Source organism: Protomyctophum parallelum, assembly GCF_964188405.1.
Source record: "Protomyctophum parallelum genome assembly, chromosome: 3".
Classification (NCBI taxonomy): domain Eukaryota; kingdom Metazoa; phylum Chordata; class Actinopteri; order Myctophiformes; family Myctophidae; genus Protomyctophum; species Protomyctophum parallelum.
The window spans coordinates 45,286,918-45,310,805 of record NC_139698.1 but is presented as its reverse complement, the minus strand read 5'-3'; the positions used below and the strand labels follow the sequence as shown (position 1 = coordinate 45,310,805).

The window sequence follows — 23,888 nt, the reverse complement described above, 5'->3', positions numbered from 1 at the left end:
GTTCCTTCAGATACATGAGAAAGGCGGAAAATGTGTGCAAAAAGTTAGGGTACTATACAGCAAGCATGTTACCAACGTGATCATAGTGATACAAACATGGTTTCAAGTCTGACAGATGTATTCAGCGTTAGGATTCATAACTATCAAAACATTTCCAAAATGCTTGGTCATTTATCTGAAAACATCCTCTTTTAATGTCCTGTAATGTATGTCTTTTTGCTAGACAGAACCGATGTGTTATACTAAATCAGTTTGCGCATACCTTCATATTTCTTTCATTTCTAGCTCCCTCCAGCTCCTCATCACAACATCAAACGACGGGTGATTGAAAGATTCAAAAAGTCATTGTTTCTCTATGGAAGCAGTCCCTTCAATTTGAAAGTGGAACTCAGCAAGGTCTGTATAGTAGACAATTCTCAATTTCCATGGTGAGAAAAGACAATATTGACATCTGAGAAGCTATATTCTTTCTCTTCCGAAAAAGTTTCCAAACATTACATCAACAATCAATCGATCAATCGATTTCTACAAACGTAAACAGATCTTGCAAAAACACCTTCACATATCTATATTCACTATACGTTTGTGATATGTAGGCCTATATTAAATATGTGATATGTATATCACATGTGATGTGTACATACAGTATCACATCACATATGTGATATGTACTACTTCAGCCAAGATACAGTATATAAAGAGCATTTGCTGTTGCGGTTTTCCCACTGTTCAATGCTTAGCTTGTGCTTGAGTTGGCTTGGGTCTCATCTCCTTTTTCTGGCAGCTTGTCCAGGGCTCTGCAGAGCTGGTGGAGTTAGGCTCAGGCTGCTCAGACTGGTGGCCTCTGATCCACTCATTCACTGGTGACCACCACACTGTTGACAGTCCAGGTAGAGTTGTTAACAAGCTATAATTATTAACTACACACTCTGGATTGCAACAAGGTATCAATGTACAATTACAATCGATTAGCAATTGTTAGAATGATGGAAAAGAACATTTGTTTGTGTGTGTGTGTGTGTGTGTGTGTGTGTGCGTGCGTGCATGTGCGTGTCTAAATAATAATCAATTAAATTGATTCGTTCAAATTAACTGTTGCAGTCCTATTAAAAGTGAACCATTTTGTTCCTCACACAGATGTTGGGAATCTTAAGGATGGCATCACCTTCGAGCAGCTACAGGTGAGTCCCTCATGGACATGGTCCATACGGTATACATTATAAAGCAAGCCTATTTAGATTTAATAAATATAGAGTCACACTTCTGGTGTTATTTTAACATCTACTTTATCCTTTTTGTGCACCCAGACAGTTTTTACATTGCTTCATTCAATATAATTATATATTTGATCAGACATGCCCCCCTATATAAGCGCTACGTCTGGCCCTTGTCAGGCGAAAAGAAGCAGCTTGGACTCCTCATGCATAGAAGGGAGCATGAGGTCAGTCCGCTACGCCCCCAGGTTGGTAGAGGAAGTGTAGCGCCCAGGATTACATTAATTGACACTGGGTGAAAAAATGGGTTGCAAAATCGTGGGATAAAAATGAGTAAAAACCAAAAAAAGAAAATAAGATATCTAATTATTGAATCAAGCAACTTAAAAGCTGTCTGGGGTGCACACAAAAGCTAGAGTGGATGTTAAAAATTGTGTTAAATAATTATTTTCACTCCAATTCCAATTTTAGGGAATCATAGAGGAGGTGCTGGAAGAGAATGAGTACTATAAAGCTACATACACCAGGTGAACTGGGAATGTTCTTGTCCAATTATTTGCCCCAAATCCAAATTTAGAGCATAATTTTAAATGCAAATTAAAGCCATAAATAACAGATAAATGATCTCCATGAAGTTTCCAATATTCATCATAACCTGATGTTTGTTTTGTTAGGAATGACCAGGAAAAGAGTTGCCATGGCTCTGGGATAAAGAAGTGAGCTGTCCCTCCTGTGTGTTTGTCACCACACTCCCACACAGTGTGCTGCCCTTTGTGTGTGAGGTTTATGTGTGTTTTGGCAGATTTCTCTGAGCTAGCCAAGTAGAGATCTTCCAAATACTAACACGCCGAGATTTTGTGCTTTTTAAAAGCTATAAAAGCCTATATCGATATATCTATAGTATAGATATGTCATTCATTTATTTCACACATTATTTCACCTGTTGTTTATCCAATATGAATTAATATCTAAGGCATCAACAACATGGCAGTAGCGCAAATATATGCAAATAATATCCCTGGCCACTATTTGGGATCTGGCTACGATTTAGACGGGGGTCACCATTTGGGACCCAGCGACTATTTGGAAGTATACGGTACCCAGATAAGCATAAAGGCTTGTTTACACTGGGGGTCCTCCAAGTAGTAGGTTCAAGACTTCTCTATTTTAATATATTTTTATTGTTTGTTTTACATTTCTTTCCCCCTCCCATGTGGGGTCCTTGTTCAAGACTTCTCAATGCTTAATTGCACATCATGATGACACATTTGAAATGGTTAGATCCCTGGACAAGTTGCAGTCAGAATAGTTGTCATTTATCGCCCACAAGGAAAACCTCATGAGAGCCCAGCCATACTGTCACACCCGTTTCAGGCGAGGGTCGTATGAACATTATGGATGGCAATTGGCAAGGCAACGCAGTTTGGCAGAGTTTTAACAAGTTTTATTACCCCAAGTGCAATAAAGGTGACAATAACAAAAGGAGACCATACGTCTGCAAATAGAAATAAAAATGAATATTCAAAATCAAGTACTTCATATTATATATATAATAATATAAATCAAACCAATCATTTCAAAATAAATCATCATAAAATAAGTAATTTAAGTATTTATAAATGAGGCCTTTTCAAATGTAAATAAAATCATTATAATATATATATATAATATATATATATATCTCATAATAAATATCACAATAACAGATCTATGCATTTCAACCATGGTATTAAATAATAATCAAAACATCACCTCCTCAGAGACATGACACCCTTCCTCGTCCAACACCAACAGACAGACTGACTCAGTGACTCAGACTGGAATACTCATTCTCTGCAGCTATATACCCCCCATGGCCCCTCCCACCAGACTGGACCAACTGATAGGGGTCAACATGATCTACAACATGTCAACTCTGCTTGGTTTGGCACAAACACATTCATATATATATATATATATATTCTTTAGTCTTTAGTTTCCCAAAGGTCCTTTTACACTTTTACATGTCCCTCGGTGACAGGCAATCCTCCCCCTCCCTAAAGGGGAAGTTGGTTTGGCCCAAATAGTGTTCCTGTGCTTAAAGTGACAGGAATCTGATGAGAGCAGTGTGTGTGTGATCCGTTTGCTGCTTCTTAGTTGTCTTTGCATATCCGATTCCTAACAGTGAAAGGCATGTACCCTAGCAGCAAACTGTGACACGGTGGGGTCACACTGTCACACATACCTTACAGCAGTTTGTCTCATCCTTTTTTAAATAAATATCCAGGTCCCTTATACCATCCCCCACACCCAATTAAAATGTAAGCTTTACTTTTGTTGTGTATTATGTTGCTTATAATTTATTTATTTACCGCTAATCGTGTGTTCGAGGGGGAAAAAAGTCATGTCAGTATCATGGTCAGTATGATATTGACATCATACTGACCACAATCTGAGAACCCATCGTCAAAAAAGAATGGAAAAACAGCACCCTCTTTTCCTTTGAATTTGTCTTGAGAGACTATACTGACCATGATACTGACATTATACTGACCATAATACTGACATAATACTGACCATGATACTGACATTATACTGACCATGATCCTGACATGATGCTGACCATGATACTGGCCATGATACTGACATGATGCTCACCATGATCCTGACATGATGCTGACCATGATACTGACCATGATACTGACATGATGCTGACATGATACTGACCATGATACTGACCATGATACTGACATTATACTGACCATGATCCTGACATGATGCTGACCATGATACTGACCATGATACTGACATGATGCTGACCATGATACTGACCATGATACTGGACATGATGCTCACCATGATACTGACATGATGCTGACATGATGCTGACCATGATACTGACCATGATACTGGCATGATACTGACCATGATCCTGATATGATACTGACCATGATACTGGCATGATACTGACCATGATCCTGATATGATGCTGACCATGATACTGACCATGATCCTGATATGATACTGACCATGATCCTGATATGATACTGACCATGATGCTGACCATGATACTGACATGATGCTGACCATGATACTGGCATCATACTGAGCACAAAATAACCAGTACCTTATTGAGACAATGACCAGTACCATGACATCCCTGTCACAGTGCTGTGAGGGGGGCCTGGTAACATGTTATAATGATGGCCCTGTGACAGGGTGTCGCTTTGTGACAAGCTGTTGTCGTATAGTTAGCTATTCGGCAAGCAATACCGTCAACAGTATAAATTAAGCTTTTTGTACCTTCCAACTGTAAAAATCCCATTCAACACTTACAAAGCTACCCAATCTTCCATCATCCCAATAAAAAAACAACACAATTCAGAAATCATGCCTCATTCAAAGTCAAAAGTCTTATGAAATGAAGATAGCAGGGAGGGGGACAGATGACAACAGCAGCTTGGCTAAAGTAGGAACTTACAACTGCTTAAAACGTTCAGTTTTCACTCTACTATTAATACATGCTTAGATAAATGTAATTATTTGTATATTATGTGTACAAGGATGTACACTTTTCTTCTAATAACTGACTCAGGACGGCTCAAGTGAATCTTTCTAATGCACTTTCAATCTAAATAGATGATCAGTAGAGCCAGAGATAAGCAATAGCACCCTGTGTTGTAATTTAATAAAAATGACAACTTGGGGATTTGTTTCTGCTCCAGTTGAAATCATTTGTCATGCTGGTATGAAGTCCACCTTAAACTGCAAGCCGCAATTTTGAGTGTTTCAGGAGCGGCAGTGTGGTTTCTCAAATATCCTACAGAGGGCAATGTCACCCATGACATTCAGAGAACAGCTGTAGAGTGGTGAAATGTATTAGATAGTACAACTGCACAACTGTGAGAACATGAAATGGTCAAATGAAATCAATAAAACAAACAAAGCTTTAATATACCAATAACTATTTGAAATATGATCTATCCAGTAATATTATATATGAATATGCCATGAACATTATTATCAAATAAAATAAAACTGTAATAACATGATCTGTGGAATGTTGACTTGACATGAAGGAGAATAATAGCACTTATTGGACCAAGCTAACCATGCAAAATGGAAAATGTAAACATGATTCGTGTAGGCACATGAGTTGTTACAGTCCATAAGACAGCTGCTTACTGACATTTGTTACCTACTGTATCGCAGTACCTCTGCAAATTATTAATTTTAATTTCATATAATGCATTACATAATCCTTCACTGTCATGGAATGTACATTGTTAAGTCACATACATATCATTTAAAGCACAACACCATTCAAACAAAGAATCACTACATGTAATTCTTGTGGTCTAGACAGAGTCGTCAATGTTTGTAAACACAAATAATCATCCCAAAGCCATACACCGGAGAACAAATCCTCAAGTTATGGCATCACTGTGAAGTCCTACAGCTGATGAAGGACACGTTTTGTGGGTCTGATGGATGCTTTTCTAGGTTTTTTGATTTTAATATATTTAATTTTATTTATTTGTTGTAAGTTCTGAGTCAGAATACATTATAAAGTTATCCTCAGAAAAAAGGTGTCCTGTCACGTTTATCGTGTTTCTGTGCAATGACTCCATGCATCATGGGTTTAACAAAAAAGGTCATTATTGTAACTGTAGTAAGAATGCATCATCATTGACCAAATTGACAACAAATAAGGGGTGTCCGGGTGGACTCAGGGGTAACGTTCTAGTCCAAAACGGTGTAAACTGGGGTTAAATCCCCCCACGGCACCTCCGGCCTGGCCAGGCGCTCAATGGTGGGAACTGGGAGGCCAGTATGGGGGGGGTGCTCTGTCAATAGCGTGTTCCTCTGCATGCAATGTGTGTTCCTTCCAGGGAAACTCCTCACTATCAGGTGAAAAAAAGCGGCTGGAAACATGTGGTTGTCTACTGCTACACCACTGTTTCTCAACGTCTGGTCCTGGGACCACCAGGGATCCAAATGGATATGATAAATTGAAAATGGAGGACCCTGATGTTTCTGGTTTCATCCTAATGGACCCTTTGTACACTCTCAGAGTTAAATGAAGACTATTTCACAGTGTGGATTGGGGTCCCAGAGATGAAAAAGGTTGAGAATCATTGATCTATTCTCCACCCTTCCCAGGCCAACATTGGGGGTTGCAGTGATAGGGAGTGGGACTACCGGTATATACATGGGGGATTGGCCGTGGCCTGTGACTCAATTGCTGAGAAAAATCACACCTGTGTGAAGTAAGTGGTGCAACTCCGTGTGGGCGTCCCGAGACCCCAGACCCACACGTCCAGGGTGCCGGACCGGTTCCGGCGAGCCGCCCCGCGTCCGAAACGGTCAAGAAATGACAGAGTTACAGAGTGGGGTTCCCCAGGGGGTCCCTCTACTGTACTGTACTGTCACACACGAAATCATCATATATACAGTTAATATGTGTGTGTGTGTCTTAGGCTGCTCAACAATGACACTTGGTTGTGAAAAACAACCAAACGCTATTTTCGTCCTTGGACAGACCCAGCCAGCCACCCACCCACGGACACACAAAGCTCCTGTTAGTTTTTTTCAACAAAGGTTCATGTTTTAGGCTGTTATTAGGAATAGACGGTATGTGACAACCAGGTATAGTCTGGTGACCACCGGAGAGACGGGTGACAGCCCGAATGTAGACGGCACCCGGGTGAGCAGTATGGGTTAGCGCCCCAGCCTGTGTCCTCCGTGAGGAGGAAGCCCAACAAACCTTGGTGAGGCCTTTAGGAGGGCCATTATAATCCACCACTGAATGCACTGCCTGGTACTGGGAGTCTGGTGCAACGCACAGGTCCTGGGCCCGGTCAGGAGTCAACCCACAGAGCCTAGTCCTTCCACGCGGCAGATTTTGGTTCTCCCAGTATCGGCAGAGTAGTTCCGGAGCAACGGATTGTGTGGCCTTGCTCATTCCCTGATGGACTGATCAAGGGTAGCTACTGGGACGTAAATCGGGATTTGATCAACCCCGGCATGAGTGAGGGGTATGATGTTGGAAGACCTGAAACCCCGTTGACCTCAGGAAACATCACTGAAGATACGTCCCAGGTGCATCCATGCGATGTATTTATTAGTTAGAGAAAGTAAAAGATGAGTATTATTAATTTAATTTGCTGCTTTCTTTCGTTTTAGGGATTACAAAATGTTATAGCGATTTCTTTTTTTATTATTATTTACTATAGTCCTACTAGACCCCAAGAAATTACATCTGGCCACAAAAGACCACATGATCTACTGAATGTGAAGGTAGCCTGGGAGGAAGCCACATACACATGTGTCATAGGCTCAATATGTACGTTTGACACATTTAGTAGATCCCGTGATCTTTTGTGGCCAGATAATTTATTGGGGTCTATAGTAAATATTTTTTATAAATCATTTTGTGAAAAAATACATATTATCCCCATGCTCAAATGCCAGCAGCTAAAATCCCTAGAACGAAAGAAAGCAGCAAATGAAAAAAAAAATAACACTCATCTTTTACTTTAACCTAAAACATGAACCTTGGTTGAAAAAAACTAAAGTTGTCCCTTTTTAAGTGTTTGCACCACTTAAAAAACAAAACATAAAAACAACAACCACCAAAACAGTTGATCACAAAACACAATAAAAATAATATTAGAGGAATCCTAAGATTGAGCAACATTACTCTTTAAGAAAGGCTCCATGTGAAGTTAACATATGCTATTTAACATATGATATTGTCTCTGTCGGGTGGAAACCTCATTATGTCCAAAACAGTTACTTTTCAGGATTCAAATTCAAAAACGGCATAAGTCGCTCAATCGGCTCAAAATGTGGTCACTTCACGGCGAGTTTCTAACTTGTGGGTGTGCTACTTTTGTGTGACTCATGAACATGTGGTTGTCTAGTGTCTACACCACTGTTTCTCAACGTCAGGTCCGGGGACCACCAGGGGTCCAAATGGACCCTTGAGGGTTTGTAACTCTGAAACTGTACAAATGGGGTCCCAGAGATGAGTCACTGGTGTACAACCTTCACAGGCCAACATTGGGGGTTGCAGTGATAGGGACTATATACATGACTCATGTGAAAAAACAACAACCAAAACAATAAAAAATTATAATATGATAAGAATCCTAAAATTGACCGACATTACTCTTTAAGAAAGGCTCCATGTGCTATTTAACATTTCACACATTGTCTCTGTTGGGTGGAAACCTCATATGTCCAAAACAGTCACTTTATCAGTATTTAAATTAAAAAAAACGCAAAAGTAGCTCAACCGGCTCACACTCAGTCACTTCACATTGTGTTTCGAGCTTGTGGATGTGCTACTTTTGATACTCTTGTCTTGCGTGACGCTGGGCTGTAGTATGATCAAGTAGTAGGGCATTAATTTACGTTCTTTTCTTAAATATATGGAGATAAGAGGTTTCTGCCTGACAGCGACGATATACTACCGATATACCATTTGGTTGGCACAGTGTCTTGCAGTTATATGGGCGGGCCAGCAGGTACCATTGAATGACTCCTCATTGACCCCACTGTACTTTCTGTGATTACTGTACACATCAAGTCAACACTGTCATACTGCATGATTAGACTCTCTTTTAGCCATAATCATCACTATCTTATCTTAAACTCAGTTAGACCAGTGTGTGAACTTTACTACCAGTTATAAACATTCTGTGTAATTATGAGATCTTTATCTGTAAATACTCAACTTTTGTATAATTTACATTTCCCTTTTGTACGCATAAAATTGCTTACTCCTCCCAGCCCTTCACACGGGCTCATGGTTCTCATGAGTGAATCACAACTAAAATAAGACGTTATCACTGCATGTTAAAAGCTCACACATTTAAGTTTGTCTTCATTCCACAAGTTGGCTAAGTTTGCTATTCTAGGTATTGCTATTTATTGAGGTATGAAATTAAATCAATGTGATATATCATGCAAATATAAATACAGTTGAGGCAGAAACTGAGGTAAAACACTAGAATAAAAACCCTCTGGACCCCTGCGCTTATATGAAGCTATTAACCACTTAAACCCTGGCATCCGTATTGTGGGGACAACTTTTACAGAAAATAGCAGATCTACAAGGTCACAATGAGCCATGTTCTGATGTATTGTGAGCCTGCAGACTATTTTCAGTGAAGATATTTAAAGTAAAGTGAAAACAGAAAAGCACACTAGTAGCCCTGGGCGACCAAGTATAGGGTTTAAGTGGCCAACCAACATTAAGCTATGTGGTCAGAGTCTTTTTTTTTGTGTTGTTGTTGATATTTTTTCCTTCACATGAACAATCCTGTGTCTAGGTACTGTGTGGAGATGGAGAGCATGGCTGGGCTGTGGTTCTGCTCTGCAGAACCGGTCTCCACAGGCTGCTGCTTCTTCTTCTTCTGCTTCTCCAGGTACTCCAGGTCCTCCAGCATCTCCTGGATCAGAGGAGGCATAGAGCCGGGGATCTCCATCTGCAGCGTGACCACCCGCTCGGCCCCTGTATACAAATCAAAGCCTGATTTAGACTGAAGTCCTTTAACCCGTCAACACCGGGAATGCGTACAATTGACAATTTAAGCATTTAGCAAACGCTCTTAATCCAGAGCGCAAAACATGTGTAATACATCCGATACATACAAAATTGTAATGAAGAATCATAAATAAGCTAAGAACCTAACATCCGTCTAACAGTGGAATATCTATATAATGAAACTATAGCATAATCATTTCAACCACTTTAACCATTACTTTATAGTTTGGCTAAATAGCAGATAGACAAGCTCATAGCACGTCACCTTGTAGATCTGCAATTTTTGGGAAAAATGTGTATTTTTGAAGCAAACATTTAAACCTTTTGCTTCTGGGGGGTCCCTGGAACAAAATATTTTGAGATGGAGGCCGGCAGCCAATACATATCATGTTTGGGTGTCATTGACATGAAAAGGTTTGAGCAGTTTTTCAGAAGACATTTAGTAGAATCAGCCTCAGTTCCTAATGGGTTAACAGAGTCCCACCGCCCACACCACAATTGCTGCGTTGTTGTGAGCTTGTAAATCAGCTAATTTCGGCACCATACGTAAAACGGAACATCCTTCTACCCTAATTGAAAAGGGGTGCAGCAGTATTCTACCAAATCACTCAGTTTGCACAAATCTCTCCATGCACACTAATGCATTCCATAGGAATTCCCACGCACTACATTGCATGCCTCCAACTTGGATATTTACCGTACAGTTTGCATTTGAATGTTATTGTGCAGCGTTTTACTCACTGTGATGCAAATTACATCACATTCTGTTAAATCACCGCGGATGCAGCCTAGATTCCGAGAATAAAGGGTTTTAAAACTGAGCTGAAACAGGAAGTGGATGGCTGTGAAATCCCGTAATTTCCTTCTTCCGATCAGCCGATACAACCGATCACGTGACACGCAGGTTAATGCAGTGCAGGTGCATGATGGGAAGCGTTTCTTTTACGCGTGGCGCTAGATGTGAGGGCGCTAGATGTTAGTGCGCTGAAGGCGCGTGAACGCCTATGACCACAGGGTGGAGTTTGTGTTATAGAGCTAGATTCACATTGATTAATTTACATTAATTTACAGCACTAGCTATAGAGCTATAAAATACCTCAAACCATTGGTTCTCTGACTTAAGACCAATAAAACCTCCCCAAAACTTTTGGCTCTGAATATGCATGATCACCCCCCTCAACTGCTATTAAGCAGCCACAGTAGTAATATTCTAAGAACAATTTGTTATAAATCATTAACTTTCATGAAAATGGTCTTGTTAACTCTGACCTTTAGCGCTGATACTGCGTAGGTCTGTGATCTTCATGAGGGCCTTGGGGAACATGAGGGGCATGCTGGGACGACGTTTACGGGAGTAGATCTTGAGAGCTTCCAACAGGGGCTCCTGGAGCACCTCCACCTTGGACGGCTCCTCAAGATCCTGACGATCTGTTGACAGGACAGCAGCAGTGGGGACAGAGAAATAAGCAACCAGATCTACGAAAACAAGTAAAAAAGAAGCGACTAGGCCACACAAATCATACACAAGCTCTCAACGAGCTTGTAGATCTGATACATAAACAAATAAAATAAAAACATGGGATATGTCCTTGGAAAGAAAATGTTTGAGAAGAATGAGAACCACTGATCTAAACAACATTAGGAAGCAAGCCCAAAAAAAGCCACTACACTTTAGAAACAAGCCCCAAAAACTGCAAACCACCAAGTGACTTTACAGAAAAACAAGTCATAATAAATGGACAAAAGTGCTGGATAAAAATCACCTGTGTTGCGGGTACAAAATCACCCGTGGCTTCCTGTGAGGTTAGGGTTAGGTTAGGGTTTTGGGAGTGTGTCTGACTGTTGGTATGTACTATTATCTATTGTAGACAATATAATGTGTGTAATAGAAAAGTTTGGTTATATAACAATAACATCTACAAATAGGCTTGAAAAATATGAACTATTACAGACAACAATTACAGACTACAATTACAATTTAGGCATTTAGCAGACGCTCTTAATCCAGAGCGATTTACATTAAGCAAGAACAAAAAAGCATGGGAATACATCACATAAAAAGCATTTATCATGAAACATGCGTAAGCTAAGAACGTAACAGTGGAATATCTATATAATGAAACTATACATATAAACTATACATACTATACTATGCTATACATATGTACTATGATGTGCTATGACTACATACAAATGCAATTATAGTGCTGTCTACATAACATGCTATAAGTCTGTATCAAATGCTATCTAAGTCTACAGAAATGCTATCTAAGGGGTAGGGTAAGTGCTATGGGCCATGATGGAGTCTGAAAAGGTGGGTTTTCAGACTATGGCGGAAGCACTCTTTTAAAAATGTTGATAACCCTACCTGCATTTAGAGGTTAATCTCTCACTGCTTGCTGTCCTTCTTGGAGAGAAAGAACTGAAAATGTGCATCTATAAGAATGTGAACTGATTTATTTGGCATTTGAATTCGAAGGGAAACAAATGTGTAGGCTTGTGCAATATGAATGTGCTAATGTTGATTTTGTTATACACACAACACGATTGGATTATTTACATGTTGTTTTTTGTTCCTGTAACATCACCATGCTTATTTACATTTAACTTGGACATGATTGGCTATATGATTTCAATTGCTTATACCCATATGCTGGAAAGGCTCCGCCTCTGGCTTACATAACATTGTCTCTGCTATCTGAGGACATACATTGCAGGACAAACTCGTTGACATATACTTGAATATCAACAGCAGTACCTCCAGAGACCAGGCAGATGGCGCTGAGGAGGCCACTCTCTGTGTCATCCATCTCCAGGGGCAGCAGCTGGCCAGCGAAAGTGAAAACCTGGTCTGTAAGAGGTCCAAATCCAGCATTATGGATTTGGGTGCGAGTCAGAGTCAGCCCATCTGAGAAGGTCATTGTGTCCTGGTCAGGAGTGTAGCGTGTACAGATCCTCAAGATCTACAAGGGAGGAGAGACACAATGAGAGGATAAAAGATTCAAAAAGACAAAACCCCATAAACTGTGAAACTAATGCCCAAAATGTGCCTATTCTGAGGCTGTGACGTTCGCAACAGTTAGTGTATGTGTTTTGTTTTGTCCATGTATGTAGGTATGTAATTTGTTTTGTCTACTCTCTACGCTTGAAAATAAGATGGTACATCCCAAGGGGTTTTAAAGAAACATGTGTGGCCTACAATCAATGGATCAGCTGCATCATGGCAGAAAGCGGTTCAGAACCCTGTTTAGACCTCTTTCATTGTAATAAAGCTTTTGAAAGTTATAATTAGAGGCGTCTAAATATGCATAACTGTCTGTGTGGCAGTTTGATATATTCATCTGTTTCTGTAGAGGGCCAGATCAACAATGACAGAAAGACAAAGTATGCAAGAAAAATGTCAAGAATCAAAGAAAAAGAAAAAAGTATGGCGATATGATACAGATCATGTTAAATCATTGTTAAATTTAGCAACAGTAATATTTGTCCCAGCATGCCTCATTAGGAAAACACCCCCATGGTGAAATAATGAAATAAATGTGATAGCGCTTTGTTTTTACATAAAAGTCCTGTGGGGCAACCAGGCAGTGGATTACCATTGGCAGAGACAGAAAGCTTTGATGACAGAGGACACAGTATGCAGTGAACAACAGAGGAAAGACAACAGAGGAAAGGCATGTAAGGAAAACACATGCACATGCACATGCACGTGCACTCACGCACGCACGCACGCACGCACGCACGCACGCACGCACGCACGCACACACACACACACACACACACACACACACACACACGCACACATCCTTTGTCAGTTTGTCACTGCCTCTCTCTCATAGATACACAGTCAATTCCTTAGGGATAATTTATTTAAAATGAACACGAATTAACACTGGATTTTACAGTGAATTTACATGGCCCGAGATTATGGCGGGACCTTATCAATAGACTACATAGCCTTCAAACTGTGTGCATGCTTAAAGCTGGCACACAGAAAGCAAGTTTCAATGTTGATTTTGAATTCTCTCTTCCGGGATTTTTTTTTATATTTTAACAATAGCATCTACTCAGACCTATTTCCCCTTCAGGCGCTAAAATCATAGACCTTTTTTGTGGTAGAAGCTAAAGCCCTACCAGAATGTCCAGACAGGCAGCTTTAAGAAGAGTGATCTGGTCAGCGATGGTAAGGCCGGTGAAGCCAGGCACTCTCTTGGCAAACTCCACCACCTTGATGATGCACTTTGTGGCCAGCTCACTGAACTTATCCCACAGCCCAAGGTCCAGCTGGATCCTGTGGTCAGAGCTTGAATTCTGCAGTGGGATGAAAGGGGAAACATGATGTGAGAGACAGATAGAGAGAGAGGAGTATTTGTTATGTCTTTCCAATTAAATGCAGTGTAAGGACCATGTACAGTAAGAGCCAGATGAGTGAAACATATCAAATGGATTTATGTGACCATGGGGTGGAGCTGTGATGTATAAAGAAGTGATTCACTGGCATAGGTGGGAGGTTTGACCCGGAAGGGCAATGGTTAGTTTTTTACTTCAGGTTACTGCTGTGTACCACGCTGTTTAGATCGCTGCGGCGCGAAATGTTTGGAGGACACAATTCCTTAATCTGTTTATGGAACCAAAAAGATACTGTTTGTGCAAAACAGTATCTTCATGCAGAATGAATATATTTATTTACTTCACCGTGCAGGTGAAGTAAATAATCTTCTGCATGAAGAACTGCCTGCATCGTATGTGCCATTGGAAAATAGACACACAGCGAACGGTACGGTATTAGACCAAACATAACATTAACACACAGCGAACGGTACGGTATTAGACCAAACGTAACATTAACACACAGCGAACGGTACGGTATTAGACCAAACATAACATCAGTGTGTCAGCCGGGTGCGACTACTTTAATAGACCATACTGATTGATGTAGTATGATTGGCCCACTGAATAGGACACATGGTGTACTTGACATTACTGCTGACCATTTTCCAGATTTAACCATTAATTATTTACATGACTGTTCCATCGTTTTTTTCTACCCATACAGTAGAGCAGGAGTTCTCAACCTTGTGTGTGTGTGTGTGTGCGCGTGCGTGCGTGCGTGCGTGCATGCGTGCGTGTCTGTGTGTGCAAGCGGACTTCACACACCCGTGTGTGAAGTGAGGGGCGCTCTTATCATCATACATCATCATACATCATCTAATTCCGGCCAATCAGAATTTGCGTCCTCACCTTCGTCTTCAATGTTTGTGTTACGCAATCGTTTGTGTTTACGCGAACACTCAAAATTGTCCATTCATTGTCAATGGCATTTAATGTTTGTGTAGGACAACGTTTGTGTTTGCACACACACTAAAAGCTGGACATAGGAGAAGGGGCTAGTGCCCCTCAAATACCAGTGTTGTGGTCAGTGTTTTACTCATACATTTAAGCACATGGACATGTTCTTCTGTAGCCTTGATAAAACCACAGATCAGAAGGGAATTGGGAAGGAAATTAAGCAGCAAAAACAACAACAAAACAGTTGAAAATGGAAAACATATCGTGACTCACTGTGGTGTATTTTCCCAGCTGGCAGAGGGATGGAAAGGTCTCTCTGTGCGCCCTGCATATCTTTTCCACAATCAGGCCAAGTTCTGCAGTCAGCTCATACGTCTCCAAGATGGTCATTTTCACAGCTTCCTTCTTCTCCTTCCTCTTGTTTCGGTCATTCCTCACAGCTGGGGAAGGGGTGAGACGATAAATGGGAAATTGGAGAAATAAGTGAAAGGGATTCAAAGTGGTGTCATGCTGGTCGTTAATGATTCCAGTTATGTTATTTTATTTCTGACTTGAACTGATGTTGCTAAAGTGCTAAAGCTGAGTAAAAAAAGAAGAATTTGAAAATAATGTCACAGACAAAATATATATATATCCTTGTGTGAGGAAACCATCTGAAACAGCAGTATTTTATTATGTTACTACACTACATATGATAGGCCTGATGAATGCATAAATGATACGAAATCTTGTAAATAGTTTGGTTTCTAAATTGATTCTAGAATCAGCGTTTTATGGGCCATAGTACAACTTTCTACTTCAGGCAGTCCACAAACTTAGTTTAAGGTAACTTAATACTCATAACCGCTGTGGTATGTGTGTCAACACGTTTCACTGCAACCCAATGACTGGGCCGGGCAGCCGTTCACATGTTGGGAGTTCCATTTCTTACGTAACTGCTGCCGCGCTGCCTGACGTCAAGTGACGTGCCTGTGCACTGCTACGCTGGACTCTCCTCCTCTCGCTCTCACTGGATGCTCTTTATCCAGTCCGTCATTGTGCAAACACCAGCAGTGAGTGAGATCAAATTACATCTCAATCACTGGATATGGGCTGCGGCGGCAGGCAGAGTTATGCATTACATTGTCCACAAGGCGAACACATGTGATGTATTTATGCAATGCATGTGTCTGAGTGCTGAGGGTTAACAATGATACATGTGGCTGCAGAGCCACATGTTCTACTTCCCAAACCCTTCCCCCTCTCCCACCGCAATTAATGACTTTATTATTCGAGTCAAATGAGTAGTGGGTAGTGGACAGCTTTATGTTTTTGAAGGATACTACTGCTATATTTACCTGACTATAGTACACCCAAAGTGATTTACAAAATGATAAGACACAGTTAACAATATATATATTGTTAACAATATATATATTGTTAACCCTGTGTCTTATCATTTTGTAAAAGATTTAAATAATTTACCTACTATCTTTCAAAAACTGCATTATTGAACCATTTTATATTCCCCTATGTATATTTTATGGCTGCTATCTTCTTAACTCTTAAACTCAGGATATTGCTATACATAGATGTATTGTGTTTGAGACTGTATACAAGGACTTCAGGAATATTTGATCAATAGGGTGAGCTGACAATCCTGATAATTAAAGCGCACCAGACACTTACACTCCTTAGACATGCCGGCAGCAAAGCATTTCTGGAGACGACAGTACTGGCAGCGGTTCCTGGTGATCTTATTGATAATGCAATTCTTATCCCTGTGGCAGGTGTACACCATGTTCTTCTGGACACTACGTCGGAAGAACCCCTATAAAGACACAAGCGAAGAGAGGAAAGTATTAATTTGTTTTATGATCAAATTCACCGCACCCATTAAATGTGTAGTAGCACACAGACTGGCTGGGTTTCCCAAAGAAATGTTGTGTTGCATGAAGCTTGAACACACCCCTCCCTCAATCTGCATGGCAGCCAATCAGACACTTTCGCACGTAAGGCCTTCTGCGTGAACACATTTAAAAGCAAACCTGTTTCCCTAAAGCCTCTTTAGCCTACACACACCTGTCGACATGTGGCAGTAGTAAAACCATTCGCAGAGAAATGTGTGATGTGAGTGGTGACTTTCTTCATCTCATTTAAATATAAAAACTTTGAAACATGTTTAGGCCTACTTCAGCATCAAAGAAATTAAATTGCCATATATATATATATATATATATATATATATATATATATATATACACACACACCGGTATATAAATTGTTTTAAGAGTGAACTGTCAGCTGTCCAGCAGTCGAAATATAATTAAATTAAATTTCAGAGGTGAAGTGATGTCGGCAAGGTAAATGTAGGCATATATGAAAACACTATTGTCCCATTGTGTCCCAAGTGAATTAAATGGAATAACATTCGATTGTGGGTTAATAAATATAGGCCTATACAAGGAGGTTAAATGGGAGGCTATTGTGCAGTCAAAGTTACCAATACAAGCTAGTTAATTCAGCATCATTTTATTGACCGGTCACGCTATGGTAGGCCTGAGGCCTACCATAGCGTGGCACATCTATGCACGGAATATCTATGTTCACAGTGAAAGGGGGTGTTGTTGAGGAAAAACCACACGCCCACTCACTATGCGTATTTCCTTTGGGAAACCCAGCCATTTGCAGAGACCCCAATGAAGTGAACAAAACTTTTAAAAGCACTTAATTACTTTCTTAGATTAAATATTAGGATATTGCACCGAAAAAGAGCATTAAACAATAATACACAAATATAATTTTAAGATTAATTTCTATGGATTAACACACAGTAGTTGATCAATAAGAGGAAGAGACATTTGTTGTAAAGGGAGGCCATTATCAATAGTATTGACTGAAACACTATGATCCTAGCATGGAGGCAGTTTATGAGGCCAAAGTTCAGGTCTACTTGAGTTTGATGTAAATAAGCACAGACAGCAGTCAAATGCTCCCATGAGTATGGTCATGATTTCATTCATTACTCAGAGGATCTGCAATCTGGGGAACTTGAGCTCTCATCTTGACATTCTTGAGATCTAATTGTTACTCTTGCACTCTGCTTGTTGTTTTTCTTGCTCTGTGTTCTCTCCTACTCTCTCTCTCTCTCTCTCTCTCTCTCTAGTTTTTTAATCTATTTTGTCTGTCCCAGGTGAGCTCATATCACTTTCCTCCTTTTCTGTATTTTCTAGGGTTCTCTTCCACCATTCTAACATTGTTACCTACATTATACAACTGCTCTATACAATATTCACTTCTATTGAGTTTTGCGGTTTAGCAGTTTCACTTTTTGCAAGCAAGAGTACCTTCCAATCTTTCTGTATTCATTACACTGACAAATACAATGTAATAATACCAGTAAGACGCCCTGAGGGCGAGGTCGTGTGCACGCATCCGCCTGGGTGATGGCAGACTGCTGGGCTGGCGCTTTGGCATGGGGAGTCGGATCAACATATGGAATGAATTCTGTACTGGCCATATATGGAGCGTGTCTTGAGTGTACAGGGTTTGATGAGGCCAGAACAACATATAGAATGTCAGAACAGGTCAGCTCCATATGGAGATCTAAGGGTGGCAGCGGGGGAAGTGTCTTGAGTGTACAGGGTTTGATGAGGTCTGGCCATATATGTGGCATGACGTGTCACGAGGCGTAACGGGATGGCGTGGACAGGTTTTTCATAGTAATTTGCAAACCTACGGTCGCAACAACACAACACAATGTTAAAAGGGCTTTTTAATTATTATTATGTGAAAGTAATAATAATCACCTTGTTAAAAACAATACGTACATTTATATATTTTGTATTAGCTTTGGAGTAGGCTGCTGTTAAATCATGTAAAAATTGATTGATGACAGTATTGTTGCAGACAAGAAAACACATGTCTATAAATAACATGCGTCACATGTAGACGGATGAGTGGATTGAGATTGAATAGTGTCGATCTAAAATCTGATTATTTTACAGAAAACATTCAGAGGTTTGAGAATGCATAATATAACTGAATTTGAGGTTAGATGCAAACACTATAGGCAGTATAGGGGGTTGCAGTTGACATCCCCTGAGACTCCAAATGACGCCCCTGACCCCTGAATCTTAGCTGAGTGGTAGTGAGGCCGCCTGGGAAGCCAGATGCCCTGATTGTTGCAGGTTCAATTCCAGGCCAGGCCAGCAATGTGTATCCCTGAGCAAGACTCTTCCCGAGCGCCGTAGAATGGTGCTCAATGCTCCTAGTAGTTATAGGATGGGTAAATGCAGAGGACAAATGTCATGTGTGCAAATATACAGTGACAAAAAAACACCCCAAGGAGTGGGAACTAATTATTATTATTATTTATTATAATCTTACCTTGCAGCCCTCACATGCGCTGACACCATAGTGGTAGCCCGAGGACTTGTCTTGGCATACAAAGCAGGGCTTGTAGGTGCGAGGAGGGGGAAGTGGGGATCGGGGACTGGCAAATAAGTCTTCTGAACCAGAACTAGAGCTCTGACTCTCCACTGCTGCTAACACATGATAACAAGGGAAAAGAAGGGGTAAGAGAGAGTGACACTGAAAGCAAAACTGTCAAAGGAAAATGAATGATGCAGAGGTCACACTTATCTGCCATGGTGTCTGAACTCTAAAACCATTAGTGTTTATTTAACTATGAAAGTGTACACATTTGCACACAGTCTAATGTTTGGAACACAGGGAAAGTGTCTCCTAACAAGCTGTAAAGGATTCATCTTTCATTGTGTTCAAACTCAGTGATGAGTTTCAACAAAATTAGCACTGAAGTTCTGTGTTTCATTTTTCAATTACAATAATCAGAAAACTATAACATGCAATTCGATTTTTGTTTCATTATCATGTTCCCAGTTTCCCACAATACACTAGTCACTAAGGGTCCTTGAAATTCAAAGGTTTGAGAATGTGACTAGTGATTCTCAAACTTCTGAATTTCAAAGGACCCCTAGTTTGGTATGCATTAGGCCACATACCCCTTTCAGTTCCATTCGTACTCTCAGATTTACAGACCATTAAGGGTCCATTTGGTTCTTATTCTTAATAATCAATCTTAGAAGGAAGGCCCTCAATGACCCCTGGGGATCCGCAGACCCCACTTTGAGAACCACTGCAATACACTGACACACTTTACACGTTGTAGGTGCCCAGTACAATCACAGCTTCCTATTGGTGCCTGAGCTGCTCTACTGAACCAATGGGAGATTAGATCAGACTGTCTTGCATGACTGCTTAACAACAAGAACCCTATTCTGGGATAAACATTTGGCGAAAATAGAAGATTCACAATTAATGATCTATTCTACAGATATGTAGATAAGCTATTTTGGCTGGCGAAGGGATTTGGTGTAGAGGGAAATGGAGTAGATTTGAAATGGTTTATGTTGTTTTGCTTTACAGGCAGTTGAGACTAAAACAGACAATGTTTTCACATTAAAGAAAAAAGGAAAATAGTATTACTACAATTTTATATTGTTTTGGTATTCATTTTTAATTACTAAGTGCTTATGTAATAAGCATAAGCATTTTAACTGACATCCTTGTACATATTTGTATTTTGTACAGAATGATTCAGATAACACTCTACAGTCTACATTATGAACTCTGATGTCATAAAATACAACACTCAAAGACAGTGCCAAGTTTAACTCAAATTTGTATTTCTATTATAGCAAAAAACAGATTCGAGTTTTAAGATAGTGAAAAGGCAATACAGTCAGAAACTGTGGAAGTGTGTTAGCTTATCTGAGCCTGTTAATGCAAGTATAATTGAATTTGTGTTATATTTGGATTTTTAAATATATACAGGAATCGTTAAAACATGAAGGAATCGGGCCATTCTATAGTGTTTATAGTTTCAATGTACGGATATTCTACTGTTAGACAGATGATAGGCTCTTAGTTTACTTATGATCCTAGATGACTATTTCTATACATTTGATGTATTACCTTGTGTTGTTCTTGCTTATCGTGAATTGCGTCTGCTAAACGTCTGCTAAATGTCTAAATTGAAAATTGTAGAAGAGGGAATCTTTAAGGAGCCGGATCGTTCAAATCCTAAAGGATCCCATGCAGCCCTATATGAGCTCGTACTACTAACTTGCATTTTTCTTGGATAAGCATTATGGTCATTTCACGCCTTGTAGCAGAACAGAGAAGCATCCCACCCTGGACATTTCTCACACCGAGAGAACAGGCTATGCCAGCCTCCCTGCTGTCTCCTAATCATCTCTACCATTAGAGGACAGAACCTCTGACAGAAGAAAAAAAGGCAACTAAGAAAGACATTTAAAAGGAGACAAAAAGAGAAAAATTGCTTATCTCCATCCCCTTGAACCAGTGGCCTCCAGTTGAACCTGGAATCTCCAGGTCAAACAAGAGGACACCCCCATTAGCCAGCATTCTCGCCCAACGCAAAACAATGCAGGAGCATGCCACAACTGACTGATGAGGAAGAGAGAGTGGAACACAGTGTAGGGCAGGCTGTGTGTGTGTGTGTGTGTGTGTGTGTGTTGGGGGGGGGTATGCTACGCAAAGTGATTCGAATGGGGGAGGGGAGAGGTTACCCCAATTTAGGTGGTGTCGTTTGATGTATATGACAATGCCTCATTTGTATTTTAGAGTCAACCATTTGTATCTGAAGAACATTTTAGGGTATTCATTTTTAAGATAACTTGAGAATGTGGATTGGATAATATTACTATTATTAGTAATGACAATGTTTCACCACGGAAGACATGATGTCATCCTGTGCTCAATCCCCTTGCTAGTTCAATTAAAATACAAAACTAAAATGTGTGTGTGTGTGTGTGTGTGTGTGTGTGTGTGTGTGTGTGTGTGTGTGTGTGTGTGTGTGTGTGTGTGTGTGCGCGTGCGTGTGTGTGTGTGTGTGTGTGTGTGTGTGTGTGTGTGTGTGTGTGTGTGTGTGTGTGTGTGTGTTGGTGGCACAGTCTGGACCTTGTCTGACCTCCTGAGTTGGTGACCGTCCAGTGAACTCAAAGTGACCCCAGAATGACCATCCTGTCCTCCTGTGTGTCCAAACTATACAGTCCTAACCACTGACAACAGCCAGACCTCCAACAGGCATCCCGCTACAGATAGCCTACTGCTGTTTTGTTATTCCAAGTACTGTTTGTGAAAACCTACAGAAAAGAATGCCCTGAGAGATGACGCTGATGGTCAAAAAGCATTATTTGAGCAACATCATGCCAATAAAACTATAAATACACTTTTTTCCCCTTTTTTTTTAAGGCTATACTTTAGTTATTTGTTAATATAACATATATTCTAAATAAAAATGTAGTGATGTAGCAACAATAAACCGTTTTCTGTTTCGATGCGGGATTCAAATTAAAATCAAAGCATAGGCCTATAGCAATTCAAATAGGCCTGTTGCAAATTGGTCCAATTGTCTGCATGGCTAGAATAAGCTACATTGTTTATTTATTTATTTTTTAGTAAAACTGTATAACGATTTGGCATTTGTTGAAATGGTTTCTAATGTTTTAATAGCTATATTATTAAAGTGTAAAGATACAATGTAGGCTAAAGGCCTATAGTGAATCACTTGTTTAAAGTGTTATATAACCATTTGGTCCCCCAGATGTAGACCTTTTTAAATTAGCATTATTTTATGGCTATCATAGCGTACTCTGGCATGCTCTGTATAATCTTTATATTGGCTCACAACAGGGCTATATATTAATAGGCAAAACCATATATCAAACACAATTTCTTATGATGCAAAAATAATAATTTACGTGCATGCATGGGCCCATCAATCACCAGAAAAGAAAACATTCTCATGCGTGAAGTTGAACCTACATTGCGAGGTCCGATGTACTTGCCAATCCGACTCTGTTAACTCACTGAAGCATGAGGCAAAAGATTGTTCCTGGTCCTGCAGCATGCAAGGACTTGCTGTATAAAAATCCAGAATCTCCACGTTACCAACAGCGAGAAAATCCATATAGTCGAACATCTTCTACGTTCATTCAAAGCGATGTCCTTCCGAGAGGTGTCTTCATAACACGCAAGTGAAGAACGACGCAATCCTTATTTGTGTAGCATAGGCTCCCTGCTTTCTATAGTATGCAGCATTTCAGACAAAAGTTAGTAATTGATCCAAACGGCGTTTCAATAATAAGCGTCTGAATATTGTACCGAAAGGGGCGTGAGCAGTACACACGCTTCTATTTTCCATCGACGTACGATCAGCAGCCTAGATACTTGTGTCTTCTCGGGCAGCAAACACTAGTATACTCCGCAAGACCGTCCGCAACGTACAGCACAGCAAGTCCGCTAAAACAGAGTGCTTATTTAGCATAACAAAGTTTGTTTAGGAGTCCTTATCTTCTCTTAATTGACGAATGAGTTGCTGTCTCAAAGCATTGCAACCTACTTCATACTAGTTATGTCACACTCACAGAGACCGATAGAATTACCTAATATATGCGACTGAACTTTCCATGAACCTTCTCCTAACCTTCAGATGAACCAACCACGGTCTGACATCACCAAGTACCAGGATCTTCTCCTCTACAGTGATGGTCTGTTCGTACTAAAATGAGCCTATAACATTGTGGCGATTGTGTCTCATAAAATACAATGCACGAACACTTAATTATTATAGTCTATGATTTTACTTTTACTTTTATTTTTTATTGAGAGACTTTTGGCTACATTATGTTAACAGTTAATCCATGCATCCAGAGACCCTGTGCTGTTTAGACCTCCATCTTCTATCTATGTATTTGCCAATATGAATAAAATACATTTAATTTCACTAATTAATAATGATAAGTGATAACTTAGAGTGAGGTTAA

At 40.1% G+C, this 23,888-nt stretch overlaps 2 protein-coding genes across 3 annotated transcripts in view; one reads left to right on the top strand and one right to left on the bottom strand.

Moving 5' to 3' along the window:
• nek10 (NIMA-related kinase 10) overlaps positions 1-1,957 on the top strand; it is a gene marked incomplete at its 5' end in the record, with an annotated part of 10,629 nt that extends 8,672 nt beyond the window's left edge. Inside the window, 5 exons of the mRNA XM_083760336.1 lie at positions 286-396; positions 785-890; positions 1,138-1,181; positions 1,686-1,741; positions 1,889-1,957. Of these exons, the coding sequence (XP_083616462.1) occupies positions 286-396; positions 785-890; positions 1,138-1,181; positions 1,686-1,741; positions 1,889-1,934 (363 nt within the window). The 3' untranslated portion in view covers positions 1,935-1,957. The remainder of the gene's footprint in view (positions 1-285; positions 397-784; positions 891-1,137; positions 1,182-1,685; positions 1,742-1,888) is intronic.
• A 5,695-nt stretch (positions 1,958-7,652) lies between these two features.
• On the bottom strand, positions 7,653-23,458 carry LOC310855588 (retinoic acid receptor beta-like). 2 transcript variants are annotated; one of them, XM_083760654.1, is made up of 8 exons: positions 22,888-23,458; positions 19,405-19,562; positions 16,705-16,846; positions 15,310-15,476; positions 13,882-14,058; positions 12,506-12,710; positions 11,017-11,175; positions 7,653-9,714 (listed from the first exon to the last, which is right to left on the bottom strand). In XM_083760654.1, exons 1-8 carry the CDS (start codon positions 23,042-23,044, stop codon positions 9,509-9,511), a joined length of 1,371 nt encoding a protein of 456 aa, XP_083616780.1. In that variant the 5' UTR covers positions 23,045-23,458; the 3' UTR covers positions 7,653-9,508. The 2 variants fall into 2 exon arrangements, with proteins under 2 accessions (XP_083616780.1, XP_083616781.1); XM_083760655.1 differs by having other exon boundaries at positions 19,405-19,559.
• Between the last annotated feature and the right edge of the window lie 430 nt (positions 23,459-23,888).

Coding starts and splice junctions, on each gene's coding strand:
- LOC310855588 (XM_083760654.1), bottom strand. CDS start 23,044: ATGTTCGACTATATGGATTTTCTCGCTGTTGGTAACGTGGAGATTCTG. Junction 19,563..22,887: donor AGTACATCGGACCTCGCAAT/GTAGGTTCAACT, acceptor ATCATGTGTTAG/CAGCAGTGGAGAGTCAGAGC. Junction 11,176..12,505: donor CATCTGCCTGGTCTCTGGAG/GTACTGCTGTTG, acceptor TCCTGTCAACAG/ATCGTCAGGATCTTGAGGAG.